Source organism: Schistocerca serialis, chromosome 1 (assembly GCF_023864345.2).
Source record: "Schistocerca serialis cubense isolate TAMUIC-IGC-003099 chromosome 1, iqSchSeri2.2, whole genome shotgun sequence".
NCBI lineage: Eukaryota > Metazoa > Arthropoda > Insecta > Orthoptera > Acrididae > Schistocerca > Schistocerca serialis.
This window is the reverse complement of record NC_064638.1, coordinates 797933679-797945970: the sequence shown is the minus strand read 5'-3', so window position 1 is coordinate 797945970 and position 12292 is coordinate 797933679. Positions and strand designations below refer to the sequence as shown.

At 45.6% G+C, this 12292-nt stretch overlaps 1 protein-coding gene across 1 annotated transcript in view; it reads left to right on the top strand.

Moving 5' to 3' along the window:
- Positions 1-12292, top strand: part of LOC126483852 (uncharacterized) — a 225298-nt gene that overhangs the window by 184026 nt on the left and 28980 nt on the right. Inside the window, exon 3 of the mRNA XM_050107071.1 lies at positions 10237-10374. Coding sequence (XP_049963028.1) covers positions 10237-10374 — 138 coding nt within the window. The remainder of the gene's footprint in view (positions 1-10236; positions 10375-12292) is intronic.

Here is a 12292-nt window from a genome sequence, read left to right as displayed (position 1 = left end):
CTCCATTCTGAAACCTGGACTCTCACTAGGGACGAATAATGTTGCATCCTCGTCCTGTTATCTTTACGTAGGTTTCAGTGGTCTCCCATAAAGCTTTAGGTCTATGCAGCGATTAGCTTCGTAATATTTTATCAACATAAGCAATGGTCCATCTGTCGATCTGGATAGCGATGAGACGTTAAACTGTAACTCCTCTCCGTTATCCAAGGAGTCTTCTGTTTTTAATGTTCACTTCCACCCACATCTCACTGCAGAGGGGATATTTAGATCTCGAATGGGGTAATGAATAAGTAAGCCATTTTTTGTCTCCACACTTTTAGGTGAAGAAAATGAGGGTTCGTATGTACTTAGAACGTTAAGTCAACGGCTTTTATTTATTAATTGTCCGCCCCCGCTAGCCGAGTGGTCAGCGCGACAGAATGTCAATCCTAAGGGCCCGGGTTCGATTCACGGATGGGTCGGATATTTTCTCCGCTCAGGGACTGGGTGTTGTGTTGTCCTAATCAGCTTCATTTCAACCCTGTCGACGTGCAAGTCGCCGAAGTGGCGTCCAATCGAAAGACTTGTACCCGGCGAACGGTCTAGCCGATGAGAGGCCCTAGCCACACGACATTTATTTTTATTTATTAATTACTGTAACAAATGTTTGTTGAAAACGCGAGAGATGGTGTTACGTTTGACCGTGAGCAGCATGAGCACGAAGTGAGCTGCCGTTTGTCTGGCGTAATGCTGTAGCGCATTTAGCCGTCAGCTGAGTCTCAGAAGGCTGTTGGTGAGCTAAGCGAATCACACGTCGCCATCCGGTGCCTGATGAGGAAGTGTGTGGCGTGGCGCGGTTACCAAGCGGAGGCGACGGTGACGGCGGCGGCGTCTGCGGAGCTCATACTCTGCCGGCCGCCGCTGTCTCCCACGCCACAGCCTGACCTCCCCACCCTGTGGCGGTTGCTACACTCTGCTGGCCGGCAGCAGTGCAACACCATGAAAGCAATATGCAACCTCCGATTATTTCCTATAAATGTTCGATGGGATTCTTGTCGGGCGATCTGGTTGGCCAAATCATTGGCTCGAATTGTCCAGAACGTTCTTCAAACCAATCGTGAGCAACTGTGGCCCGGCCACATGGCGCATTGTCATTCATAGGACTTCCATCGTTCTTTGGAACAATGAAGTCTATGAGTGGTTGCAAATGGTCTCCAAGTAGCCGAACATAACCATTTACAGTCATTGATCAGTTCAATTGGACCATAGGATTCAGTCCATTCCATGTAAACACAGACCATACCATTATGGAGCCACCACTAGTTTACTCAGTGCCCTGCTGACTACTTGGGTCCTTGGAGTCGTGGGGTCTGTGCCACTCTCTAATCCTACCAGCAGCCCTTAACAATTGAAATCGGGACTCATCTGACCAGGTCAAGGATTTCCAATGGCTGGCTCTGAGCACTATGGGACTTAACATCTATGGTCATCAGTCCCCTAGAACTTAGAACTACTTAAACCTAACCTAAGAACAGCACACAACACCCAGCTATCACGAGGCAGAAAAAATCCCTGACCCCGCCGGGAATCGAACCCGGGAACCCGGGCGTGGGAAGCGAGAACGCTACCGCACGACCACGAGATGCGGGCGGATTTCCAATGGTCTAGGGTCCAATCGATATGTTCACGAGCCCAGGACAGGCGCTACAGGCGCGTCGGTCGTCTGCTGCCATAGCCCATTAATGCCAAATTTCGCCGCACTGCCCTAACGGGTATGTTCGTCGTGCATCTCGCATTGATTTTTGCTGTTTTTTCACGCAGTGTTGTTTGTGTGTTAATGCTGGCATCTCTACGCAATCGCAGCTGCTCTCGGTCGTCAACTGAGGGCCGTTGGCCACTGTGTTGTCCGCGATAGTAGTAGTAGTAGTAGTAGTAGTAGCTTTATTCACCCGTATATCTCTTTTTACAAGGCTATGGGACATGTCAAAGTATGTACAAGTTTAGACCAATTAAAAAAAACGTTAATTCGTATACCCATATATTTACGGACTTCTAGTTAAGAGGCAATTATTAGATTTTACTCCTGGTGTACAATACTTTTGTTACAAATAACTTACTAAATAATGTAATACCACACTGTTCACTCGTATCTCACTCAGTCACTGTACACTAGGGGTAACTCCTTAAATTAGATACTCTCGGCACATTTTTGTCACTGTGGGTCTCGGAATATTGAATTTCCGAACGATTTCCGAAATGGACTGTCCCATGCCTCTAGCTCGAGCTACCACTGGACGTTCAAAGTCTGTTAATTCCCGTCGAGGGGCCTCAATCACATAGGAAACATTTTCACATGAGAAAATATGATAGCTCCGCCAATGCACTGTTATTTTATACCTTGTGTGCACGATGCTACCGCCACCTGTATGTGCGCATATCGCTATCCTATGACCATTGTCACCTGATTGTAAATGATTGTCATTTCAACATGACCGCATAAAGCAAGTAGGAGTTGAGATCTTATACATTACGCACGTATAAGAGGAATACAGCTTTTACATTTATGACGTGTTATCGCATGTGGCTATGTCCATGTTCGGGGTCTCCGTGCCGTTTTATTTCAACGAGATAACGCAAGACCATTTGTTGCCAGAGTTGTCCTGTCCTAACGCTGTACCGAAGCGGTTCGACTGTTGCCGTGGCCAGCACGCTTTCCAGCTCTCTTACCCACTGAAAATATGTTGTCATGGATTGTCGAGAGACTCGCCAGATATCAGAATTCATAAACTCTGTCACAGAGTTGGAGCAGCATGTGTGGATAATAGTCGTGCCACTAATATGGACTAATTTGCTTTATTCTTTTGGGCAGATAGGAGTTAAGGAGCAGAAGTTACCTCTTGTATTTGTTTCGTTTTTCATTTCAAATCAATCGCTACTATGAAATGTTAAGGAAAATGACACCAGTGCCATCTGGTCATGGTCGGAAGAACCGTTTTTAAAAGACAGATTTGACATAAAAGCAATGCCAGGGGTGATGGTGGTGGTGGTGGTGGTGGTGTGTGTGCGCGCGTGCGCGTGAGCGCCAACGCAATAAGGACCAATAATCGGATTGTCTTCAACATCATACCACACATTTATACAGTAACATTGATGAAAACTGGTTTTCATAATGATTCGTGCAATTAATATGCATTTTGGATGTTGATGATGTTGCCACGAGCATATTTGCTACGGATGCAATATTCTGCACCTGTTTAATGTTGCAGCATCTCAGTGAAGTTTTATGGAGAGATGATTAAATTTACTCTTAAACCGTAATGCAGATACATTTGCAAACTTATCTCTCGTAAAATAGTGACCAGACTGTCTTTTCTTTTCATTTTAATTATTTTACTGTTACATCCACTTAAGTGATTGTCCCAAATATTAATATCACTACAAGAAAAAGTTCATTGTATTTCCGATACAGGTCTATAGGCCACCGTAATGTTTTTGTCAATTACTGTTATTATGGAGAATAATATTTCTCGAAGTCACATTATATACGGTTACCCTCTTAACGTTACTATTTACACAATGTTGCACGGCAGTCACGTCACATACAATTTTCCAACTAGTCATCGACTTTACTCAATATACACATGAACAAATACACATTCAGATACACTAGGTTTCATATTTTTAGTATAGAACATTTCGTTCCGGAATTAAATAAAAATAGCTCCCAACTTCGCCCCCCTCCCACACCGAAAAAGTTGTTCGAGAGGCTTCCCTTGGCTGTAAAGCAAATAGCGGTATTGGAAATCCCTTCTGAAATACTTTACACTCTACCCCACTACCAGCCCACCTGGTATTTGGTTAAAAAGTTCCTGACTCTGCTAATGGCCATTATTCGAACAGGCCACTGTACCTTCAGGGGCAGGAAATGAAAAGCAATAAAAAAATTCTACTGCGACTTAGCATCTGATTTCATTTGTCTTGTCATTGGTGTATCGAAAGTGGCATGGTGTCTCTAGGACACTGATCTCGAATTCCTACCAGACGAACCTCATTTAGGTTTTCCGTGATTTTCCTGATTCAATTACGGCAAATTCTGGGATGCTTCCTTCGTAGAAGACACGGCCCAATTTCCTTCCTCGCCCTACGTCAACTTGTAGCCCAACTCTGATGACCTCTTCGTTAGCATTGCGTTAAAGCGTGATCTTCCATGCTTTTTCAGTTTGCGTATTGCTGTAACCATCAGTATGCCGTCTGCGCATGCAATGCAACTGTTTACTCCTCAAGAGTTTATAAATTTCCTGGCAGCGATTCCAAAACCTTGGCCTCAGACGCAGTCTCATCAACATAGCTAATTCTTTTATAAACTATTTTCAAGCCAACTTTGACTCTTCTGCCATATTAGTAATCTCTGGGATGTTATCGCGTGTTCTTGACGAAGTGATTTCCCTGAGGCGTGAGAAAGATGTGGGAGATGGAGTATTGTCAAAGACTCCCACAAAGAACTTTTCTGTAAGCCGTTTTCCGTAGAGGGACGGTGTTTTCTACTCGCGGTCTGTACGCATCACACTTCAGCGCATAAATCACGTCGAGAGTGGGTCGGTGACGTCAATAGAATGTGCTGAGAGTTCCGAAATCGTAAGTATGCTGAGGACTGCACACCCTCAAATTCAGGTTACAGTGAAACAGAAACACTATCTTAAAGTGAAAAATTATTTAGGCCTTACGGTACCTGGAATTAGAAGAAACCCTTACGGTAGATATATATGGAGGCACAAACAGATGAAAATTGATTTTATTTAATGAACATTGTGTCGACAGTGAGAATCAAGCTCTAATGAAAGATAAAACAATCTTTGATGCTGTTTAATACTTAGAAAGAAAATAAGGCACAAAGCGTTGAGTAAAAAGCCACCAGTTACTGCCTTCTAACTGTTGTTATTGTGTTTGTCTGGATACATATTTTCTCGAGTAAGTAAATGTCGATGTTTTGAAATGTTTGAGTGACACTTTTCGTAGTCTTTCAGTTTTCAGGAGAGTGGGGAATTTGCTGTAAGACGTTTGTTAAATACATCAAATATGAGTTTTGCTTTGGCTACCTGTTATCATTGTTAGTTCCTTAATTCTTTTACGGCGTTCCGACTTTTTGTAAGAATGGTGGACCTTCGTAACCTCACTTTCACTGCCAAACTGCACAGCAGATAGCACTCAAACACATGTACTTCTGGTACCAACAAGTAAACAGAAACGACCACTCGAGGCAGGCAGGAGAGTATCACGCGGAAATAACACCAACTCGATCTCATATTTAGGGGCGAACAAAGTACAGTTGCAAGTATCAGCCCCAGAAATCATTACTGTGCGAAATCTGGACCGAATTCCCATAGAATGCAGTTATGAACTTCTGAAAGTACAACTTATAAACTTCGCGCCCACCGGCTGTTTGTCGCTCGCTCCACACCACTATAACCGCCCAATTCCCGAGCGAGTTCTGTACAGCTGAGTGACAACCAGGGCCTTCCCTATTCCTGGGACACTGAAGGCGAGGGAACAAGACGGGTGCAGCGGACACTACTGCCCAACGCGTTCTGAGAACTTGTTCTAGAACGTCATGTCACTCTATGCGAAAAATACTAAGTAATATGACCATCTAACATAGCACATATACGTTCAATGTTATTTTAACAATATTACCTGTTCATATCCTGTAGCTATACAGGTTGACTCAAAAAAACGTTTACAAACTGTATGGCACATCTAACATACTAGAAGAATCAGTAATCAGATGGGAACCAGGCGTCGCAAAGGCGATCCGGAGCTACTAAATGGCTTTACAGTTTAAAACTGGGTGCCGGACCGAGACTCAAACTGGGCACCTGTGCCTTTCGCGGACAAGTACTCTACCGTCTGAGCTACCAAAGCACGACTCACGCCCCTTCTCACAGCTTTACTTTAGCCAGTACCTCATCTTCTACATTCCAAACCTCACAGAAGCTCTCCTGCGAAAGTTGTTGAACTAGCACTCCTGGAAAAAAGGATATCTCAGACACATGGCTATGCCAGAGCCTGGGGGATGTTTCCAGAATGAGATTTTCACTCTGCAGTGGAGTGTGCACTGACATGAAACTTCCTGGCACATTGAAACAGTATGCCGGACGGAGACTCGAACTCGGGACATTTGCTTTTCGCGGGCAAGTGCTCTACCGTCTGAGCTATCCAAGCATGACTCAAGCCCCATCCTCACAGCCTTTCTTCCAGGAGTGCTATAGTTCTGCAAGTTACGCAGGAGAGTTTCTGTGAAGTTTGGGAGGTAGGAGACGAGGTACTGGCAAAAGTAATGCAGTGAGGTGGGTCGTGCTTGAGTTGCTCAGACGGCAGAGCACTCGCCCGAGTTCGAGTCTCGGTCCGGCACACAGTTGTAATCCGCCAGGAACTTTCATATTAGCGCACACTCCGCTGCAGAGTGAAATTCTCATTCTGGGCTTTACAGTTATTTAGTCACGTGCTGCTCAAATGGTTCAAATGGGTCTGAGCACTATGGGACTTAACTTCTGAGGTCATCAGTCCCCTAGAACTTAAAACTACTTAAACCTAACTAACCTAACGACATCACACACATCCATGCCCGAGGCAGGATTCAAACCTTCAACCGGAGCGGTCGAGCGGTTCCAAACTGAAGCGCCTAGAATCGCTGGGCCACTCACGGTGCAGCAAATGGACGTCCACTACAGGAGATTCTCAAAGTTTTGTACAGATGCATCAATACACGCCTGACATCGACCCTTTCAAAGGTACCTTGTGTATTTCGAAGACATCCTGCTGCAACAACAATCCTGTCCACTGGGCCCTCCGGCGATGTAACAAATGTTTCATATACAAGGCCCTTCAGAGACCCCCACAGGAAAGAATTGATTCGGGAAAGATGGCGTAATCGTGTGGCCATGCGACTGGCCGCACTGCGACCATTCCAAGGGCAGGGAAAGGTTGCCTGCAGATGTGTCCTCACTTGTTTGCTGGAATGCGCTGGGGCTCCGTCGTGCTGAAATCGAATGCGGCGAATAGGCATGGGAACATCGACAGCGTTTCAGGCAGATCCTCTCGCAAGATCGTCAAGTCGGTCCGGGAGAACGTACTGCCCAATTAAACAGTAACCGCCAGCCCACACGGTAACGATAAATTTGCGTTATGGCGTATACGTAGGTGAAGTTCACATCCGCCCACGCAAGCAGCTTGTGAACGTTCATCACACCCTCTAGAGAGAAAGCAGCCTCATCGGTGAAGAGGACACACGCTGTGAAGCTTCTGTCTGCAGAAGATTCCTGCAGAAACTATCGCGGAAATCCCATGTGCTTATATAATTGCATAGGCTTCCGCGGCCAGAGTCAGTCCACATAAAAGTTTTCTGGGTATGGTACGGCGTCATAACACGTCACTGTGACGTGGTACCATACCCAGAAAACTTTTATGTCCCATGTGCTTGTTGTAGTCCGCTGATTGCAAACCCTGGGCGCTTTGGAAATGAAACGGATGTAGTACTTCGTCGTGTATAATGGTTGGGGGATACCAGCGGCGCGGGATACACCCCGTGTACTCGTTGACGGCGTACGCTGCACCCTTTCGAGAACGCTTTCTTCCACCGCAACTGTCCGTGTTGTTCGTTGGCGACCAGCAGCCAGCTTGTGCACATGGAACGAGACGGTTTCGCACAATGGACGCTGCAGGGTGGCGAATAATGTGTGGCACGGCACCTTTCTATCGAGATTTTTTTGCACGATACAGCCGCACGGCTTCCCGTCCAATGCAGTTGACCGCGCCGTATGACAAATGCGATACGTGCAGATAGCCTATTACCACCGCTTTCACGGCGTGAGTGATCACTCTTTGTGTAGCAACGACCTCTCGTGACCGTAGCGCCCTCTCGTGGCATTTGCGACCTCCAGGCCCAATGTGATTGCCGATCCTTGTTGTATGCCCGATGCGCCACATTAGTTTGTCAACTTTTTTTCAATATCCTGTATACACGCCTCAAAGTCAAAATTAATAAACCCAAGTAACTGAAGAATGTCCGCTCCGATAGCTGAGTGGTCAGTGCGGCGGCTATTACGCCAAGGGGCCCGGGCTCTATTCCCGGCTGGGTTGGAGATTTTCTCCGGTCAGGGACTGGGTGTTGTGTTGTCCTCATTATCATTTCATCCTCATCAGTGGAAGGCAACGGGAAACGACCACTGGAATCACTTCCATAGACGCTCATGCGGTGGACCTCTCTGACGAGGCTTCCCCCATGACAAAACCTGCCGTAAGGCAGAACACAAAAGTTTAACTGAAGAATAATTATGAAATGAGATTAATGATTTTCGATTTACAATTTAATCATGCCAATCACGTTGAAGAATGCCGCATCTCCTCCAAATGTATGGATCTGAGCACTATGGAACTTAACAAAAAATCGGTTCAAATGGCTCTGAGCACTATGGGACTCAACTGCTGAGGTCATTAGTCCCCTAGAACTTAGAACTAGTTAAACCTAACTAACCTAAGAACATCACAAACATCCATGCCCGAGGCAGGATTCGAACCTGCGACCGTAGCGGTCTGGCGGTTCCAGACTGCAGCGCCTTTAACCGCACGGCCACTTCGGCCGGCGGAACTTAACATCTGAGACCATCAGTCCCCTAGAACTTAGAACTGCTTAAACCTAACTGACCTAAGAACATCACACACATCCATGCCCGAGGCAGGATTCGAACCTCTGACCGTAGCGGTCTCGCAGTTCCAGGCTGAAGATCCTAGAACCGCTCGGTCACACCAGTCGCACTTTCACAGTGCGAGCTTTAAGATCTAGACAAAATAACGCACAACGGCGATGTTATTAATTAAATGGCACCGCGCCACTTCTCTAAAGACAAAACAATTCATTCAAGGATTTAAACTGCGTTTGTGAATCATAACATCGTAATGCTGAAAGTAAAGAGATCTCTGGCACCAGCTACAGGTTAGAAACCGCACACGTAGCCACAATTAACAAAGCCTGTTACCAGTAAGTCAAAACAGTATTTCATAAATTTCTTAATCACATCGCTATACAGTACTTCGCGTTCGGGCGTTGGGCAGCTGCAATGAGGCGGAGAGAGCGATAAAACAGTGTCCGCGAAAGTTTAAAAGCTGTATTTTCAGGTAGTCATAACTGTGTACTGTTAAAATTACGGACCAAATTTTTGCGCGGGATCTATTGCTGGGGCTGATATTTTGGGAGTGTTCGTTTCTCTTCTTAAAATATGAGGTCGAGTTAGCAATGTTTCGTTGTCAGTGCAGTAACACGCCAAGAGCGCTGCAGTAGCCACACTTGCGACGAGTGGCCAATTAGATTAGATTAGATTAGTTTTTCGTTCAATAGATCCGTGCTGAGGAGATCCTCGTGGATGTGGAACATGTCAATATTTATTTATTTATTTATTGTAAGCTGAAATAACAATACTATTAGTATGACTACATACAATACATCATTTGTTTCTATTAAAAAATTCGTCAGTGGAGTAGGAGGAGTTGGTCACTAGTAAGCCTTTCAGGATCCTTTTAAACTGATCTCTATTTGTAACTAATTTTTCTATGTTTGCTGGCAAATTATTGAAGATGAGTGTTCCTTAGTAGCGGACCCCTTTTTGAACTAAAGTAAGTGCTTTTAAGTCCTTGTGCAGATCTTTTTTTGTTCCTGGTATTGTATGTATGAGCTGAGCTGTTTGTTGGAAAAGGAGATATATTATTTAGGACAAATTTCATTAAGGAGTAAATATACTGAGAGGTAGTAGTTAGTATACCGAGTTCTTTGAAGAGGTTTCTACAGGGCATCCGTGAATTTACTCCACAAATAATACGTATTACACACTTTTGGACTCTGAAAACTTTTGTTTGACTTGAAGAGTTACCCCAAAATATTATACCATATGACATTATGGAATGAAAGTAGGCAAAGTATGCAAGCTTTTTCATTTTTATATCGCCTGTGTCTGCTAACACTCAAATTGCAAATACAGATTTGTTAATGCGTTTCTGCAGTTTTGTGGTGTGCTCCTCCCAACTGAATTTATTATCAAGTTGTAATCCCAGGAATTTAAGAGTGTCAACCTCTTCTATCTGCTCTTCTTCATACTTTATGCATACGCTGGGTGGAAGTCTCTCGCACATGGAAAAGAAAATACCCCCAACGAGCAGTAGTGAGAGGATTTCCTCGGCGCGTTGCCTGATTTAACGCGTCTGTTGCAGGCGGCGGGAAGCTGGGCTCGGCGTGCAGCAGGAACCACGAGTGCGCAGTCCGCGTCGCCTACAGCGAGTGCCGCGAGAGGCGCTGCGTCTGCCGCGAGAACCTGCTCGCCTCGGCCGACGAGTCGCGCTGCCTGCCGCGTGAGTAACCGCACAGTCTGCTGCCTAGCACCGCCCGCCAGTCACTGTCTCATAATTCTGTTTAGTATCACGAGTTCACTTCACTGGCATTTTTCAAACAACTTACGGGAATTCAGCCAGGTAATATTGACAGCGATCGCCGATACTTCGGCGGGAGTATACCCCGCCATTTTCTAGGTATAAACTGCAACGGACTGGCGACGTACAACCTCGGTTCTTGGAGTAATTCAGGACACACACACACACACACACACACACACACACACACACACATACTCACTGAACATCAGTGCCACCAAAGATGACCAAAGTCAGAGGTACCGCTGTTGTTTTGACAATGGAGAGTGCAGGATTCCAAGCAGTTTAAACAAAAACCTCCATCCCTGTTTACAAGATTGCTCGCTAAACACATATCTGAATTTTTCATGGGGAGGTGACGACACTACATTCGCCTCCCTAGACGTCCGATTGCATTACCCCAAAAGAGAATTTGGAAATTTCAACTGGTGTAGTTGTTGCGATGTTTCGTACCTTTTCATTTGGACACCCCTTAAGTTTCATTACCCCTAGTGAGTGTGGCATCACATGAAGTCCTAGCCCCGTACATGATACCAGCCCAACAGATCACTCATCCATCTCCCCGAAAAACCAGTGGGACTGCATGCCTATGACGTGCGTCGGTAGTTGGCAGCCTCCTCACTTTTCTACAACGATAATCGGGCTTCAGAAAAAACAGGAGCACGACAGTGGAAAGGACCCGGCACCTTTGATGTATGTTCCATTCCAAGGGTTCCCTTGCTCGTCTTCTTTCTGCATCACGGAGCTGGAGTAGGCGGGTGGGGGATGTTCACTGTCGCTCTTAATGGACGCCTAGAGGCCAAACTGATCCGTAGCGAGTGTCTGGGTCGACATAGCCCCCCAGCTCCCCCCCCCCCCCCCAAAAAGAAAGTTCGCTGTTACACAGCATTTTCTTCGGGGTGGACGGCGGTCATCAGCTGGTGTCGTTGACCTCGGGCAGTCACTAAGGGTCACTCCTTCAGTGGTTTGGATTTCACGATAGCGACTGCGCGTTACAGTGACGTGGTTGCACCGAACGCCAGTTTGATGACTTCCCTTGCCGACAACCCTCCTTGTCCTAAAGTAAGAATTCGCGTACGGTCTATATCTCCAGCGGCATGTCGAGACAGTAAAAATTGTACATAAGCCGCCTCGTCCAGTTCACTCTCTACTCATCCGCATCAGTAGCTGCGCGGTAAGCGCGGCGGATTGCTAATCGAAGGGACCCTGGTTCGATTCCGGCTGGATGGGAGAGTTTCTGCACTTGGGGACAGGGTATTGTGTTGCCATTAGTTTCGTCACCTTATTCGTAGTAATTGACATTCCATATTTGAGATGACGTAGCTGCGCTCCCAGAAAGGTAGTAAATACTCGTAAATACATTAAAAAAGGTTCTCTACTCAACTGCGCCGAGGATGCAGGTTTCCATTTGCCTCCATTACACAGCAGGATATATGTGGAGACTTCTCCTGGTCATAAGAGTATTCAGAAGGGTCTCTAATCAAAAAGAAACACTAAGGAAGCAAGTTATGAGAATAGACCAAAACTTTTCTTTTATCACTTCATATACAACGACCCTAATTTAAGCTGGGGCGCAAGATGTAGTTGTCTTCCATGCGCCACATCTTTCACCTTTGGCTTTCTCTTTAGTTTCTTTAAATTTAGAACTAAGTTAAACATATTTCTGTTGTTTTGTGTCAACTAATAAAGTTTAATATAACCTTACAACTGAAGCTACACTAAGCATAAAATTAGAATGAAAATTAAATAAGGTAGGTGTACCAGTTAAGAGCTGCTTAAGATTCGACAGCATCTATCGCACTAATCTGAGCATTTGCGGAAGTGCTATCTACAGTGCTAC